This window comes from Amborella trichopoda, chromosome 12, assembly GCF_054954075.1.
Source record: "Amborella trichopoda isolate Santa Cruz 75 chromosome 12, AtrichopodaSantaCruz75HAP2 v2.0, whole genome shotgun sequence".
In the NCBI taxonomy this organism is placed as follows: domain Eukaryota; kingdom Viridiplantae; phylum Streptophyta; class Magnoliopsida; order Amborellales; family Amborellaceae; genus Amborella; species Amborella trichopoda.
In genome coordinates this window covers 7,380,144-7,397,602 of record NC_142347.1, presented here as the reverse complement: position 1 = coordinate 7,397,602, position 17,459 = coordinate 7,380,144, and the positions used below count along the sequence as shown (strand labels likewise).

At 37.1% G+C, this 17,459-nt stretch overlaps 1 protein-coding gene across 2 annotated transcripts; it reads left to right on the top strand.

The window, feature by feature from the left end:
• The first annotated feature begins 1,399 nt into the window (after positions 1-1,399).
• Positions 1,400-16,154, top strand: LOC105420593 (uncharacterized). Of its 2 annotated transcripts, XR_016045557.1 has the most exons (6): positions 1,400-2,150; positions 3,129-3,287; positions 3,533-3,640; positions 14,933-15,025; positions 15,463-15,621; positions 15,804-16,154. XR_016045557.1 is itself a non-coding variant. In XM_011624782.3 (5 exons), exons 1-5 carry the CDS (start codon positions 1,563-1,565, stop codon positions 15,933-15,935), a joined length of 1,131 nt encoding a protein of 376 aa, XP_011623084.1. In that variant the 5' UTR covers positions 1,400-1,562; the 3' UTR covers positions 15,936-16,154. The 2 variants fall into 2 exon arrangements, 1 of the variants encoding a protein (XP_011623084.1); XM_011624782.3 differs by lacking the exon at positions 3,533-3,640.
• Positions 16,155-17,459: the final 1,305 nt, after the last annotated feature.

Below are 17,459 nucleotides of genomic sequence, written 5' to 3'. Positions count from 1 at the left end.
GAAGAAGAAGAAGAAAGAAACATACGATCAATATTGTTTATAATTTACTATTTTAAATTTTTTCTACAACTTGAATTAATTTGAAAATTTTGCGGTCAACAACCCTCAATTAGTTGCACCAAAACAATACATAAAGTAATTTGCAAAAAGAATTGATAACAAAAACACCTAAACTATTGAGGGCTATTTTGGACAATTTTGTTTTTTTTACAAAGTCATATTGTTTAGAAGGGCTTAAGTGTGGTACAAAGTACAAACACCTTCAAAATTTCCCCTTCCAATATAAATCATTGAAAGATATTTGCACCCTTCGATTCATGATCGCCCATTCACGGGTCTTATTAACCTAATTAGGAATGATTTTTGTTTGTACAAAAAATAAATGATCTTATTATATACTATATAAGCAAGGTGAACCCTAAACTTGATAATATAGATATGCTATGAACAAATTTAAAGGGCCGCCTCCTTTCTTTCCATTAAGCCCTGTCTATTGCAAGGTAGTGAGAGGTGATATATGTGACAAGTCACATGGATCCTAATATATTTTCTCATGGATCCTAATATATTTTCTGGTTAAAAATTAACTAAACAAGATTCAAAGAGTTGTTCAACACTAGTTTGCAATGTACCTCCTCAGAAATGGAAGGGCTGGAGGTTAATCATAGAGTCAATTCGAAATTGCATGGATTGATTTGGAACCGGTGGATGGGCGATCTATTTATTGAAACACACACTTGGAATCACCTGGTCCTGATTTTTGAAATAATATTTTTATTTTATATTTTGTGTGATTCAATCCTACGATCGCCAGAGTCAGATTAATCAACTTGGAAATAGTCCTATGGAGATTTCTAAACCATAGTTATGCTGACCAGACTGGAACACCTGATAGACTAGTGTATCGGTCGATCCAATCTAAAACAAAAATCTAGTTTAGTCGAAATCTAGTCAATATTAGTATTTTGCCGGTTTTGACTTCTTCATCAAGTTAAATCAAATTAAAAAATCTATTTATAATGTATTTAATATTTTAACTATTATTTTTATATTTTTCATTTAGTCCAACTGATTAAATGGGCAGTTAATCCAGTTTTCATTGAACTGTGCCGTTTTGCTTCTTCAGTTGTCTATCCTATAACTTGGGTATGTTGCCTCCAAAATTCCTTTCTTCAAAGGGATGGAAAAGAACCTCGGGGTTAAATTGTCATTTGAAAGCACTTGGCTTTATTTTGTGAAAAATGATGCAAGGTTAACTTGGATATAAGTGAAAAACAGGTGGGAAAAGCTCATCTCCCCATGACAAGGAGAACTAAATGCTAAAAGAAAAAACAAAAATAAATAAGTTCATGTGCATGTAAAATATTACACTTAATAAAAAATCCTGAATCAGGAAACAGGGAAAGAAAGCACTTGAATTTGTTTATGAGCTTTGAACACATATAAATACTTTTATTGTCACCATTACTACTGCACAATCTTTCTCTCTTACACCCTTTTTCTCTCTTCAATCTGTACATTTTCTCTCTCTACCTCACTGTGCATTCAGTAGCCATTGAATCATGTCCATGCAGAACAAATCACCAGCAAAGGCACAGAGCAGAAGGAGATTGAGAAGATGGAACCAAACCACTATAAGCCATAGTGAACAGATGCCTCCTCCTCCATTTGACCCTGAAACCACAACTGGTTGCAAATCTTCTCTCTCATCTCTCCTCCTCTCTACATTCATGAACACATCCACCACTGTTAGCAACAACATCAGAGCAAAAAACCCATCACCAAACTCCTCTTCTTCTTCTTCTTCTTTTCGGGGCCTTGGGTGCTCCTCTGCGCCTGATGTTTACAATCCAACATCGGCTCATGGCCTTGTTAGAGCCTCAGCAGATTGGCAATCCAAAAAAGCAAAGAGGAGTGCCAAGAAGCCTCATCCGAGGCGAAAACAGAGTACCCAAGTTGTGGATTCTGATGTTTGGTGCCCTCCTTGTATCTCTCTTTCCACTGATGCTACTTCCATTGATCCAGTCTTTTCCAGGGGCCGTGTTCTTGTCTCTGATAATGGGGGTCACAAGGGGGTTCATGGTGGGAACAGGGGCCTGAGGAGCTTGGTGGCTGAGCAAAATGCTGTTTCCGAGAGGAAATACAGGGAGGTATCTTGTTGTTCTCATGGCCTTCTCCATTTCTTTCCAGTAAAGAAAGTCATCACTGTTTCTTTGTCTTTATCTGTGTGTGTGTGTGTGTGTGTGTGTGTGTGTGTGTGAGAGAGAGAGAGAGAGAGAGAGAGAGAGAGAGAGAGAGAGAGAGAGAGAGAGAGAGAGAGGGAATACAGAGAGCATCTAAAGAAAAAGAGAGAACATGCAGATAGGTAATTTGATGCTGCTTCTATAGCTTTCTATTTCTTTTCCTTGTTTTATTTTTGTTTTGTTTTACTACCGTTGGTTCTTTCCCTCTGTTTTATACCACTTTTGGGTGCTTATTTGTTGGTGGGTTTTTTCAAAGGATAAGTGAGTTCTGCAGCTTCACCATCATCATTACAGTCGTTGTTGGTCATTTATTATTAGTGTTATTTGTATCTTTATTGTTTTGGGGAAATTTTGGTTATTTTATTTTGACTGCAAATATGTAATTTAACTTTTATTTTGCTAAGCTAGGATCTTACCTTTTCTTGGTTGTCAATTTTCCTTTTCCTCTGTTTTATTTAGATTGTGCGTTTCTTGTATTGGTACTTCATGAGCTTTTTTCTGTTTTCTTGGTTTGATTATTTTTCCATCAGGATTACCACTTTCTCACAGTACATGAGCTTTTTTGTTTTTTTGGTTATTCCTTTCATCTGGCTATTATTTTCTCCATAGCTATTTCCTTTGTCTCTTTCATGACACTTTTTACCAATGGTCTTAACTTATCTTAGATTGCTTCAACTGGGTTGCTTTCCTTCAGCGTGGGCCTGATCATAGTTATATATGGATATTGAACAGAACCCAGTACTAGTACCCTATTGTTTTCATAATAAATCATGGTTATTAATTTTCTTTTCATGCACCGCTTTGATATTTTTCTACCATGCAAAGGCAAAAGGGACCATTGGTTTTTGTTTCTAATTCCTTTTTCTTTTCTCTTTGTATTTACAGCGCCCTTGTGTTCCTCGGCGAATAGATATCTCCGAACCAAGCTCTGATTTGAATTCCCCTTCCCCATATGAAATGCAACATCCTATGCCAGATGTGATACCTGTGAGAAATTACCGTCACCTTCGAGGATCACAACGCTCTTCTGGAGCATTTGCAGAGGTGCAAGTCCTAAGTTATACTCAAGCATTTCTTCTATTTGTTTGTTGATTAGTTTTCCTTTCTGGGTCTCAATACTCTTTCGATTTAGAAATTGGGTTACCCAAATGCATTTCTTAGGCCAAAGACAGGGCTCCCTTCTTTTGCATATGTTTTTCAATAAATTCCATCTAAATAACGTTTCTGGCATTGTGCTTCTGTTGGTTCTTGATATTGTTTTCCTGGTTTGCTATATTTGATTTTCTTAGTCTCCAATTCTGACAAGCGGACCGGAAGTAAATATATATGGGACCATTAGGATGATATAAGAAAAACCAAGCTGTAATAGTGGCATGGGGATCACTTTTATATAACAGGTATGTCAAGATATCAGCTATTAGTATGACTTAACTGGTTCAACGCTTGGCTTTTGTAAGTTTGCACTAGTTTTACCAATTCAAGCATTAAAGGAAGATTTACAAGAAGGAAGAAGTTTATATAAGGCACCAACATTATCTATAAAAGTAAGACAAACGTCAAAAACTCACTGGAAATGGTTGTTTTGATGCTGAAAATTCCTCCAATTAATAATCTCAACCTCAAGATGTATGGTTATGAACAAAAGAAGGATTTCCAGTTTTAAAAGCAGTGCATCTTATAGCAAGTTATCTGGACCGTTTGTCCATTTTCAAGATTTTTCAAGTGCCCATAGATGTATTCTGTTTGCACCATTTTTGAAGCTTTTAATTTCATAATTAGGAATGGAAATAGATTTTCAGGCCAATGACAGGTTTCCGGTGCTAGAAATACATTTTTTGGCAAGGTTTGGAGGTGCACCTTACTTTGATTCTTTGAGGTTGACACCTTACCTAAATTTCACCTGTGATGATAGGGAACAAAAAGGAGATAGTGGGTCACTTTATCTTAGGTTCCTTGCCTTCTTAATGTAGCCTTTGCAATTCCCGATAGGGTGTGGTTTGTATAGAGCCTAGGCTCTAAACAAACAAATTAGAGCCTACCTTCAAATAGTGTCGAGAAATGTGGTTTCAATGCTGGAAATCTTTGTGATAGCCTTAAAATATATTTTCATTTTTATTTATAGAGTTTAAAACTTAAAAAATTGTGTAGATCGACAGATCTATGAATACTTGAAAATTGACAGTCCAAAAGTGCATTACAAAATACACTTTTCCAAAACTTAAATCCATTTTTTTCTCATGTCCATGCATCAAGATGTTGAGATGATCAATTTGAGGATATTTGGGCATCAAAACAACCTCTTCTAGTGAAATTTTTGAGGTAGGCTCGAATTTGATTGTTTAGAGCCTCGGCTCTATATGAACTTTTCCCTTCCCGATAATCTTGATTTTAAATTAAGAATTGAAACATGAATGGATCCAAGAATTTATTTTCTCCTCAAAGCCAACACATGTAAGGAAGTTTCTAATCCATGTGATAATTCTGATTAAGTCGAAAACCATTATTTGGATTCTTATACCTAAGTCTATATTTGATAACTTCCCGAGTAACCAAGTGCCCTTCAAGAATCTACCTTCCTTACCAAAACTCTCCTATGGTTAGAGTATTCATATTTCGGGGTTTTGGCTTGATTGATTTGTGGTGTTGACAATTGCAGCAATACATCCCAAGTTCGAAACCTATTGGTGAGCTATCCAAATTAAAGAGGGCAAATTATCAAAAGAAAAAAAAGAAGAAGCAGAAGGAGGTGATAAGGAGCATAAGTTAGTCTTTTTTTCTAAAAATAACTTTGGTTGCTACAGTTTTGTAAAGGTTTTCAACCAAGAATGTAGGTCCAAAGTCTGTGATGTCAAAATCCCCTTGCCTTTTAATATGGTTTTTCTTTTCTCCATGTCCCTCCAATGTCCTATTGTTCTTTGAAAGTTCATCAAGACATGCACATGTTACTTTTGATGATCCCCAGAAACACCTGATAAAGAGCTCCTAGACATTTTTCCTTAGCTCAGCGCCTTATTCTTGACCGTGCTTATACTTGCATGTTACATTCCCATTTTGACAACGGTCTCTTGATTATATTGTATTTGAGCTATCCCTCCTCTCAAGATCCAACTAATCCATGGTAGGGCTGACAATAGTCTCTTCTATATATACGCTTTTGAAGAAATCCACCATGGTATTACTACTGTCATCCTTGTTAGGGAAAGTCCCTTAGTCCATGGTATTCAAATTGAGCTTGTCATTTCTTTTGTGGACATTAGCCAAGATATGGAAAAACTTTTATTGCAGTTCCCTTGTTTTGTCTGATGGTCTTGTGATAATTAATTTTCAGTGGGTAAATTCATCAATCCGGATGGATGTGGAAATTTTTTACACAAGCTGCCAACCTAACAAACCCTCCTCCTTTCTCTGGGTTTGGGACCGTCATCACTGGCTTGGGATTAGCCATGGCGGAGTTATGGTGACTTATGGTATGACTGAGGGTATGGCCCTTGATAGAGGTGAATGGTGGAATAAGATTTGTTTAGCCGGACCCAAATAGTCAGATAAGACTCGGATGATGATGATTATGATGATGAACTCATCAACCCGTGTAATCCTACCAAAAACATTTCACATAGTAAGACATGTTTGTTCCAAACGTGTATTGGAAGATCAAAGACTCTCATCTGCATCTCTCTTTGATCAAAACCCCTTTTCGGCTCAATTGATTTCTCTGGCAATCTCTAGAAATGTAGTGATACTTCCTCTACAACCTGGTTATTCCCTCTCAAGATACTGTGAGCCTGTTTGACCACACAGCAGTTTTGTACCACCATCATTCTTCTTTGCCCCTTTACTTTTTGTACCACCATCTTTCTTCTTTGCCCCGTTACTTACTCATGTATTTGAGGATATTTAATTTCTCTATTGTCTGAGCCCACATGCCTTCCTTTCCTCCTCACCATTCACTTTCATTCTACTCAGCTTTTATCTCCCACTTAGAGTTTTGAGTTGCTTGATAAGAATTGATACCCGTCAATTGCCTGCCAAAAGAGAAAGATAACCATATCTCACTTCCTCCTAATCCTTCATCCCCCTGTTTCCCATTATTTTTCTTCTGATGAATTTGATCTGTTACTGTGCTCTTCTGTAGGGATTTAGTCCTAAAGAAGAGAAACCTAATAATCTATATTATCCCCCATACTGATCTATATGCTGCATTTAATTCCAGTCTTTCTAACTATTATCTTTCTTTTGCCATCTCTTTTTTTTTTTTTTTCACCTATAGTTTCTAACAAAATTTATTAAAAACTACATTTGATCACTTGTTCAGCTACCCAACGCCATAAAAGACTTGTTTTAGCTTTCAAGGACTTCTTGTGCTAATAGCAAGAACTTACCGTGGTTCTTTTCTTTCTGTCACCCTGGTTATGGAAGGGAGAGAGATATTTGCTATTTTATCAACGTGCTTGTTTGTTTGAGCTAGTTTGCTAGAATGCTTTGGGTACTTGAGCCACCTAGTAAATTAGTAATGAACTTCCACAAAACTGTTTGATGAATGTGATGCACAAAATCACGAGTGGTATGTGCTCATTGCTCTCACTCTCAGTTCTACACATATTGCAATTGTTGTCCAATTGGAGACCCCATCTTTGGATTCTATCATTAGTGATAAGCCTATTTTAGTAGGCCAAAAATAGGCCCTGGGGTGAATTGGGCTCTTCCATATGGCCTTTAGAATATGATTTCTAATCCCATTTTCTCTAATTACCTCGTAGTCACCATTTTCAGTAGGCATCCATATGATTTCTTGCACCCCAAAATTTCACCCACTTGATGGCTATATTCTATGATCGGAATTGTCATTTATGCCTTACCAAGCCCATAAATTTCTCATTGTTGCTTTAGAATTCCAAAGGTGATTTCTCCAAAGGTAAATTTTTTTTTCAGCCTCAGTCAAATGTTTCTCACTCGTCAACTCCTACCCAAGCTTCACCCACAAGGCCATGTTGATCTCCTTGTTCCGGTTGATGCCAAGTCCAACTTCACTTTTGGGTTTGAAGATAATAATCTAGTTGACTAGGTTTAGGTTCTTTCATTATACTGACTGCTTCAAATGAAATCCCTTTGAAGCTTCCCAAGGGTATTAATTGTGGTAGAAGAATGTCTGGACATAGAACGCTGATGAAGCGCAATTAGGAGAGGTTTGAGTTTATTTGAGCAAGCCTGTGGAGATATGAAAGGGTATTTAGCTTTCTGTGTACTCTTGATACAGATATTGGCGCTTTTCAAGGCCAAGGAGTGAGAACCTGTACAATTTAGAAGGTTCGGTTGGAGTATATGTGCTCTGTCATACGAAGTAGCCTGGTGCTGCCATGTGGATTACAATAGTGAGTTGATATTTGTTGGACATGCCTTTGCAGTCAGTTGATGACTGCTTGGCTTGCCTTTTGCTAAATGGTAGTGCTTCATGGAGAGAATTTGGGCGGTCAGAATTCCAGTTTAGTTTTTTGTGTAAGTCCTTTTGTTATAGTGTTGAATGTGCCTATCAAAGTGAGCTGGGCATGGGTAAAGACGGTAGAGGCTGGGTTTTCATAGCACAATGTTTCAAGTTCAATTCCTATGTAACCTTTTTAAAAAAAAAGGATATTTTTGTCATTTACCCTTTAAACTTTTAGAGACATATGCAGCAACTATTATTATTTCATCTAAACACTTGAGTTGACAGAAAAGATGCAGCCTTGTTCCTATCGGCATGTTTTCTGACCCTTGTCACTGTTTCTGTCATATATTTGTGTTCCTTAATATTGATATTATTGATTGTGTTGCCTCTATGACCAAATAATCATCTTATTTCTTGGAATTGTTTAATAATTCTTTTGTAGTTATATAATGTAGTGATTTTGATATGAACTTTAGCAAATATCATATTGATTACTCTATAGTTGCTGGGAGTGCTCAACTTAGGAGCTCATCCAGCTCCACGATCTTTCTTCAGAGCTCTCCAGGATAGGGATCTCCATGCGATCTTGATCCCTACCTTTTAGGAACTGTCCATGCCACTCAAAGGGGCAAACAAGAAGATGATTGATTTGGATATTCTTTCCTATCATATTCTCTATCTCTCTCTCTCTCTCTCTCTCTCTCTAGTGTTTTTGGATGTTATAAAGTATGAAATTGTATATATAATAGATTTTTATAATCTTATTTCCTATCATATTCTATTATTTTGGGGGGATAATTGTTGCATAACTACACCTCAAAGGAAATAAAAATATTTTTATTAATAAAATACAAATTTAATTAATAACTAATTACTTTTGGGGAATGTCCTGTTCATTTTCAATACACCATGTTACGGTGTATTTTTTCTTAACCCTTCTTAAAATTCCTTTTTACCCCTTCCTCTCTCCCTCTTGTGTCTTTAGTGCACAGCTGAATAAAGAATCTCTCGATCTCTCTCTACCCACAAAAACCCATAAGTCCCTCTCTTCTCTCTTCTCTCTTCTCTCTTCTCTCTCTCTCTCTATTATCTGATCTCTCTCTTCCCCTCCTACTCTCTCTCTTTAGAAAGCCAACTTCGCGCTTTCTCTCTACCCATTAAACCCCACAAGTCCTTTTGTTCTCTACTTCTTTATTCTCTTTCTCAGTGTTTTGAAAATTGACGTGGCCAAGGTACATGGCCCTTGGCCGAGCTGAGTTCCTTGGGCGAGTTCGTGTAATTCACTTGAGGCAAGCCCTAGTTTTAAAAAATAAAATAAAATTTAATTGATATAATATAGCATTTTACTTTGCTTGGAGCCAACATCAAATGGTGTGGTGGTTTGCATCTCTGCTCTTAAGATGCCTCTTTGTGAGGGTCTTGGGTTCAATCCCTCATATGGCACTTTTTTTTTAAACTTCTGTTTATAAAAAAATAGAAAAAATAAATAAAGAAAGGCAGGGCCTTGGTGGGATTCGAACCCCCACTATAGAGTGAATGGAATGTATGCTCTACCCGACATGTCTTTTAAGTGTGTTTGAATTTGAAATGATACATTGTTTTATAGAACCAAAAAAATCAGCATACAACAAAACTCGGCTCGCCCATAGAGTGAGGTTGTCTAGATACATTGTTCTCTCTATCACTAAACCTCTTTCTCTTGCTCCCCCTGTCCTCTGTCTCCTCTTTTTTGGGTAAATGTCCTCGGTCTCGCTTCAAAGCCAAATTTTGAAGCGAAATTCAAGAACCCCTCATTCTTTCCCACAAAATCCTCCTTTGAAAGCAAAGCTTCAAGATCCAACCATGTAAACTTGGGTTGTTTTATTTTTTCTCGTTCTCAAATTAGCGGGTTTTTGAAATGGTGGTTTTAGTAGGAGAGGGAAAATAGGGTGTTCTAGAGGGTTTGGTCAATAGTGGGTTCCCAGGCATGAGCAGAGATAAGCTAAGGCTTGGGTCTTGAGGCATTGAACTTCTATAGTGAAGCAGGATCTTGAGAAGAGATGAGATGAGCTGTTATCATTCTGCAAAAGGCCATAACTCTTAAGGAATATAAACGATTAGTGCATCCTCTGAGATTTGCATGAGTCATATAAAACCCAAGAAAAAAAATCACGCAACAGAGCAAATTGTGCTTAAGAATACAATTGGCTCTTGAATGGGAAAAACTTGTATTTTCTTCATTACTTTGAGAGGAGATATATATAGAGGTTTACAAGGCTCTGATGACTCATTTGAGCGTTACAAGGCTCGACTGGTTGTCAAAGGTTATAATAAAAAGGTCTTGACTACCATGAAACGTTTGCTCCAATCGCAAAGTTAGTCATTGTACGCTGCCTAAGCTCTTACTTCTATACGAATACGACACTGGCCCTTACATCAATTCGACGTCCAAAACACCTTCTTACATGGGGACTTGAAATGAGAAGTATACATGACTATCCCTCTCAATTTTTCAAGACAAGGGGAGACGTGTGTTTGTTGTCTTCACAAGTCTCTTTATGATCTCAAACAGGCGTCCCGACAGTGGTTTGCTAAGTTTTCAACTACTCTTAAAGATGCTGGTTTTACACAATCCAAGGCTGACTATTCTCTCGTTACTCTTTAAGCCCTAAATGAGTTTACTGTGGTCCTTGTATATATGGATGACATTCTTATTACTGGAAATAATACAAATGCTATTGATAGACTCGAAGAATTTTTCCATCACTGGTTTCATATTAAAGACCTTGGTCTTTTGAAATACTTCCTTGGCGTTGAGGTCGCTTGCTTTCGCAATGGTATTTGTTTATACACGTGAGATCTTAGAAGACATGGGGCTGTTTGGGGCCAAACTTGCCAACCCAGTATTCCACGAGCGCACAAAACACATAGAAATTGACTGCCACTTTTTCAGAGATAAAATTTGAGAAGGCCTCCTACAACCTTTCATACATCCATGCATCTCATCAAGTTGCCGACATTTTCACTCAACCGTAGGGCAATGATCAGTTCAATACTCTAATCCGCAAGTTGTGTGTTCTTGATATTCACACTCCAACTTGAGGGGGACAATTAGATGTACATCGAAGTCAAAAGTTATATACCAAGTCAAAAGTTATGTATACCAAGTCAAAAGTTATGTACACCAAGTCAAAAGTTATAGACCAAGTAATGTTTAGATGTATACCAAAAAAAAAAAAAAAAAAAAAAAAAAAAAAAAAAAAATATATATATATATATATATATATATATATATATATATTTCTATATGGGAAAAGATGGAATTAGCCCACTAGCTCATATAAACATATGAGCCCAACGGTCCAGATTAAATCTGGGCCGATCTGACGATCACAGATGTCTGGTCGTGCTGGAATTTTATTTATTTTTGTTCATGTCCAAATCACTTGAAATTTTAGGTGTGTGTTCTTCTCATCAAGGCGTAACTAATAAAAATATAAAACAATTTATTCGTGAAAGAAAAATAACCAAAATACCCCCAAAGCATTTCAGGCGTATTTTGGTCAATTTATTTCATGTAAAATATTTTTTTGATATTTTTCGAAGATTCACCTATTTTTTACGATCACACGTCTAAAATTTCAAGTGATTTGGATTTGTAGAAGAAAAACTAAAATTCAAACACTATCGGACATCCGTGATAGTCAGATCGGCTTAGAATCAATCTGGGACGTTGGGCTCATATGGTCATATGAGCTAGTGGGCTAATCCCATCTTTTCCCATATATATATATATATATATATATATATATATATATGTGTGTGTACACAACGTTTGACTTGGTTGTAATGCCAACAGTCTTAGACAAAGTGTTTATTCTTCTTGAAGAGACAAGGCCTAGTTGTGAATGTCAGGCATCAAAACTAGCAAGTTTGTTGAGAGAGCAATACTAGGAATGTCAAAAGCATGAAAATATTAGAGACCACCATGTTGTTTAGCCACTCCAATCGTGATCTTCTTGGAATGGTCTTGGAAAACACAAGAATCATGGGCAAGGTTGAGAAATGTGAGTTTGTTAATAGAGAGAAGGTTAAACCCAAATGAAGGAACACTTAAAGCATTATGGAGATGGATATGTGGGCTTAGATAAATAGTAATTGATTGGCGGCCCTAATTTGAAACCCAAATTTGTAATAGATACATAACCATCCAGCTTCATCTGATATTTATTCCGCATTCTAAAAAGAGATCCTCCGGTGTTTGCAAAGAATGGAACAACACAGACCTTAGGAAACAAGATATTTATGGTTCCAGTCCTTTTATGGTAGCATTATATGATTTGAACCAATGTATCTTGACATGATTGAGTCCATTTGGATTCATCCGATTTACTCGACCTTGCCCATAGGGCGAGGTGAGTTTTGTTGTACGTTGATTTTTTTGGTTATGTAGAATAATGTATCATTTCGAATTCAAAACACTCAAAGGGCATGCCAGATAGTACGTATGTTAATTTTTCTCTATAGTACGTTTGAATCCCACCAAGGCCTTGCCTTTCTTTATATTTTTTCTAATTTTTATGAACGGGAATTAAAAAAAAAGTACCGGATGAGGGATCGAACCCAAGACCCCTCACAAAGAGGCATTCTAAGAGAAGAGATACAAACGAAAACACCATTTGACGTTGGCTTGAAGCAAAGTGAGGGTTATATTTATATCTATTAATTTTTTGGGAAAATTTTGTACAAACCCCTAATTCCCCATCTTATGTCACAGTAGACCCTCCTTCTATTTTTCTTTCAAGTGGCATAAAAAAACCCTCAAGTATTTCACCATAACCCCTCATCTCTTCTCTCCCACGTTTATTCACTTTTGGCCACAAAAACTAGCCCCAACAAATTGTTTTATTCCATCTCAATCACTTAGGTATTGAAAGTGCAAAATAGGGTTAAAAAGGCTTTTGGATTGAGATGGAATAAAATAACTTGTTGGAGCTAGTTTTTGTGGCCAAAAGTGAATAAACGTGGGAGAGAAGAGATGAGGGGATACAATGAAATACTTGAGGGGTTTTTTTATGCCGCTTGAAAGAAAAATAGAAGGAGGGTTTACTGTGAAATAAGATGGGGAATTAGGGGTTTGTACGAAATTTTTCCTAATTTTTTTTACTCTTTTTTATTTTTGTTTGTACGAAATTTTTCCTAATTTTTTTTATTCTTTTTTATTTTTTTAAACTGGGGCTGGACTGGGGTGAGGTGCTCAGACTTGCCCGAGTGACTCGGCTCGGTCAAGGGCCAAATACCTTAGCCAAGTTGATTTTCAAATATTGATTTGAACTTTGGTAGATTTGTGGTTCTTGAATATGGGATTCAAACTTTGAAAGTTACAGCAAGAGATAGAGAGGGGTGATGGAATGGTGAAACATAGAGAGAGAAGATGTGAGATATAGGGAGAGCGATCTTGATGGAAAAAGGGAGAGAGAGGAATGGCAAAGATGATGACATTTGTAAGATATGGGTCTCCGCGGTTTTGTCTTACACCCTCTTCTATATCATCTTTTGGGTTCGTTCAACATGCTCTTGCTTGGAGAGAGAGAGTGGAGGCTCAAAGCAGATTGGCGAAAAGGAGAGTGGGAGGTGCACATTGATGAGGGAGAATTGTTGAGAGAGTGGAAAGAGAAGAAATGCCGTGTGAGAGGAAAGAGGGGTGAAAGGGTAGAGGGAGAAAGAGGAAGGGTTTCAATAGGGGACAGAGAGAGAGGGCTGGCAAACTTGTAAAATAATCCAACATAAAAACCCTTGTTGGGGCTCCCCAAGCACATGCGTGGCCGGCAAGGCGGTTGGGAAGCCTCACTACACCGCACTGGGCCTTGACGGGTGGTGACCCTAGGTGACTGGCTAGTTGCCCAGGGAACTGCCTTGGTAGGCGCCATCACCTGGGCGCATGCGCCTAGTGCGGGGCGGTGAGCTTGGGAGGCCGACTAGTCGCTCGGGGAATCGCTTTGGCTGACGCCCAGTCTGCTCAGGGTCCTTTTGTGAGGGCCAAAATTTCCCTCACCAAAAGGGCCAAAAATGTCATTTGCCCCCCTTGAAGAGGGGGGAAATTGTATTTGGGGGCATTTTTGTCCCCCCAAAACCGTAGACAACTATTCCTTTACCTCAAAAGCATATGTTTTAACTCAATCAAAATTTTTAATGATGAAATATTCAAAATTTTGGGTTTCTTGCGAAATCAAGAGGCATTCGACCCAAAATGTTTTGGGCATTAAAGAGGTTTCAAAAGAGAGATTTTGGCAACTGAAAGTTCTGATTCAAGCCCACTTCGATTGGTTTTCTAGAGGTTAGTAAGTTTAATTGTTTATGTTTAGGGTTTCATATTTCTTGTGAGTTATGTTATACTTTTTAATCATTTTCTTGTTTTTATTTTTGAAGTTTGGCTTTACATTTATGATGAAACTTTATAAGTGTTTCTTTTTGTTTTTAGGGTTTGCTATTTTTCTTATTATATTATATTTTTGCCATGTTTGTCTATATTTCTACTTAATAATGCACATTTGAAAATTTATAATATATTTTGGCTATATTTGGCTTTGTTTCTATTTTTAAATTTATAAATTAGTTAAAAAATTGTAGGGGATGTGCTTCTGACCTGGGCAGCTTCATGCATGTGTTGATCCATTCCTCTTGTTTCCCCTCCTGAGTCCTGCCACTGCTCCTGCTCTAGCTCCTAGCAACTATGAATTACTCGTACCTAATTTTCTAATATTTCTGTGGATGTTTAAATTTCTTCTTTTGGTTATAGAAACAATTTATGTAACATATTTGAAATTCTAAGGCCCCATCTTGATGGACCCAGTTCTAGGACTAGGGCCATTTTTGCTCTCTGCCCAGCTTGTTCAACTCCACCAACAGGTGTGTCCCTTTTATATCTCCACTTATTGGGCAAAGCATCCCTAAAACCTCCCTAAAGCTGCAGCAAAAACTCTGTTGTTCCCCCATTTATAGATAAACCCCTTTCTAGAGTCAAGCCGTTCAAAAGGGTCTTGCATGTATATTTGAAACAGTGAGAAAAGAAGACCTTTATAAATATGAATGCAAATTAAGAGAAGAGCGAGTTTATCTGTGATGTGGGTTTGAAATTTTCTATGTTCAAATAAATCCAACTCAATTTATAGCGCAAGTAGTTTTGATTGGAAATATAGTATCTTAAAACAATGTAAGACTGAAGAATAAATATAAGTTTTGCTTTGGGCTAACCACCTCAATATTTTTGTAAATTGAATGGCAACAGATTGTGATGTTCCAGACTAACCTGTTGTTGGGAATGGAGTCATTTGATCGGCACCAAGAATGGCGACTAGATGTTGATAACATGTCATATGAGGTATATCAAAACAAGAAATGATAAGATTAGAGAGCTTTTAATGGGTGACCCTGTTTCTCTCATTTACTAATTACTATGATTTTTGTCTCTCTTTTTAATATATGGGATTGTATATTAGGAGACCATTTATTTTGGTACAACGAGGTCACAATTAGTACTAGCCATTAGATGTCAAACTGGATGGCTTGGGGTGTGTCACAAAGTTCGCGAATTTTTTTTTTGAACTTGGAATCTAGTCAATGATACACTCACAACTATCCGATTTGAAATCTAATGGAAGATTGTGATATCCTTGTATTAGTAAATGGTCTCTTTGTATATTTTTCCTTAATATATACCCTTTTTGTGTTGTCGTTTTACTTTTTTGGTGATAAAACATATTAAGCTAATAGAAATTTGTGTTTTGTCTAATTGGTTTGTTTATGTTGTAAAAACAGGATTTGCTTGAGCTTGGGGAAAAGATTGGTTATGTTAACACAGGTTTGAAAGAGGAAGAGATTGTCCACTGCCTCAGGAAAATGAAACACTCCAACATCTTGAACACTTCCCTATCACAGTTTCTCTGTGAAGGAGAGAACAAATGTTCTATATGTCAGGTGGTTCTTCTTTACCTCCAAATATACTAGAATTTCTCTTCATACTACTTGCTTTCACTAGTCACTTGAACTTGTTTATCCTATGCATTTTGTGACAAAACATGCTTGTGCAAATCAGTTCATATCTTTTTTGTGTGTGTGTGTGTGAGAGAGAGAGATGCTCACAGTTTTGGTGCATCCAGGAAGAATATGAAGAAGATGATGACTTGGGAAAGCTAGACTGTGGACATGACTACCATCTGCAATGCATAAAGCAGTGGCTTTTGCGAAAGAATTCTTGCCCCATTTGCAAGATCGGTGTTGTTCAAAGTTGAAAAAACAAAACGTGAAGTCATATTGTGCTTTCAATTTCTTGTTCTCTACATTTTTTTCAAGCAGATCTTTTTGTTTTCCTTAACTTTCGTTATTCTTCCATGAGGTTATGTACAGATTCTGGGGTTGAGAGGAACAACAATCATTCTTTGTGTTGTACCCTATAGATGTGGATTCCATTTGGTTAATTCAGAATTTTGGGGATTTTGCATCACCCCCAATTATGGTTGTTTTTCACCATTTTTAGTACATTAGATTACCAAGTAAAGAAACCTAATCATGACAATGGCCAGAAATGGGCATAGCATGTACTCAGCACAATGAAACTGAGAATAGTTCCAATGACCTGTTAGGCCATTGTCATGGGGCTATTTTCTTGGTACAGCCTCATTTTGTGGCCCTTATCCTAGAGTGTAGCTAGTTATGGGTCAGGTTCATAAGGATCTCCTAAGTTTGGTGGCCTATTTTTGTTAATAATTACAAAATATATTATACCAGATGGCTCTTGAAGAAATAGCCCTGGGGCTTGTATAGATCGTAGACAACTTTTTGAATTTGAAATACCAGGGCATCTGGGGCGTTTATGTCTAGAAATATTTGGTAATGAGATGAATTAGGATGGGCTCTATCTTTTGCTTTTGACTATTACTGAAATGAATAAAATAGTTTTATAGAAGGAGCTAAAAATGATGATGATTTTCTTTTCCAAGTGGAAACTTTTTTTTTTTTTTTTTGCTGCTTGTGTCAAAATTGATATACACGTGTATATCAAACCACATCATCATCAGAGCCGTTTTTTAACTATATAGGATCAGTTGCATGAATTTTGGTTCATTATTCTACTTTGTCAGAGGTTTTTTAGATTCATGGAAAGTTTTGATAAAGTTTATGTTGGCCGCTTACCTAATATTGACTGCTTCTTCTACCCAAGCTTGGAATGAGTTAAGAAAAAGTTTATAGTCCTCACTCTTCTCAAATATATATAATTTCTCAAATATATATATGAAGTTAACAGACACTACAAAAATTTAAAATATTTGCACTAACAAAATGGATTTTAAAACCCATCCTCACAATAACGTTTGTGCTCCTTGCATGAATATAAAATTGGGATCTTTCAGTAGTTGAGTACATTCTGGGATAAACAGGACAGGCCTATCGGATCTCCATGAGATCATGCTGCTTGAGTACCTAAGGCCTGCCCGACTGCCCTCTTAACCTTGGAGCAGAGCCATTCAAGCCACACAATGAGACCGACCTTGGGTATGAGAGGAACCTCAGCCCAATACAGTCTCTAGCAAGTTCTTGGCAGACCATGATTACCTTTGTAACTTTCGTCAAAATTCAGTTTCAAATACTCTTTGTGAGGCAACAAGAAAGGGGGATCCACCAATTAGGCATGGATTCTTTGGGTAGGGATATGTGCACTGCCTAGCTGAGTTTGGAGTAAAAAACAACTCTACCGTAGTTAGAGAAGGCCTTGCCATCATGATTTTTAGGGGCCCTTTGGGTACCTCGAAATCTAT

Bases quoted from the DNA above. Each gene is read 5' to 3' on its own strand.
- LOC105420593 (XM_011624782.3), top strand. From the start codon at position 1,563: ATGTCCATGCAGAACAAATCACCAGCAAAGGCACAGAGCAGAAGGAGA. The intron at 3,288-14,932 runs GTGCAAGTCCTA...GAATGGCAACAG, and splicing joins CTTCTGGAGCATTTGCAGAG to ATTGTGATGTTCCAGACTAA. The intron at 15,622-15,803 runs GTGGTTCTTCTT...TGGTGCATCCAG, and splicing joins ACAAATGTTCTATATGTCAG to GAAGAATATGAAGAAGATGA.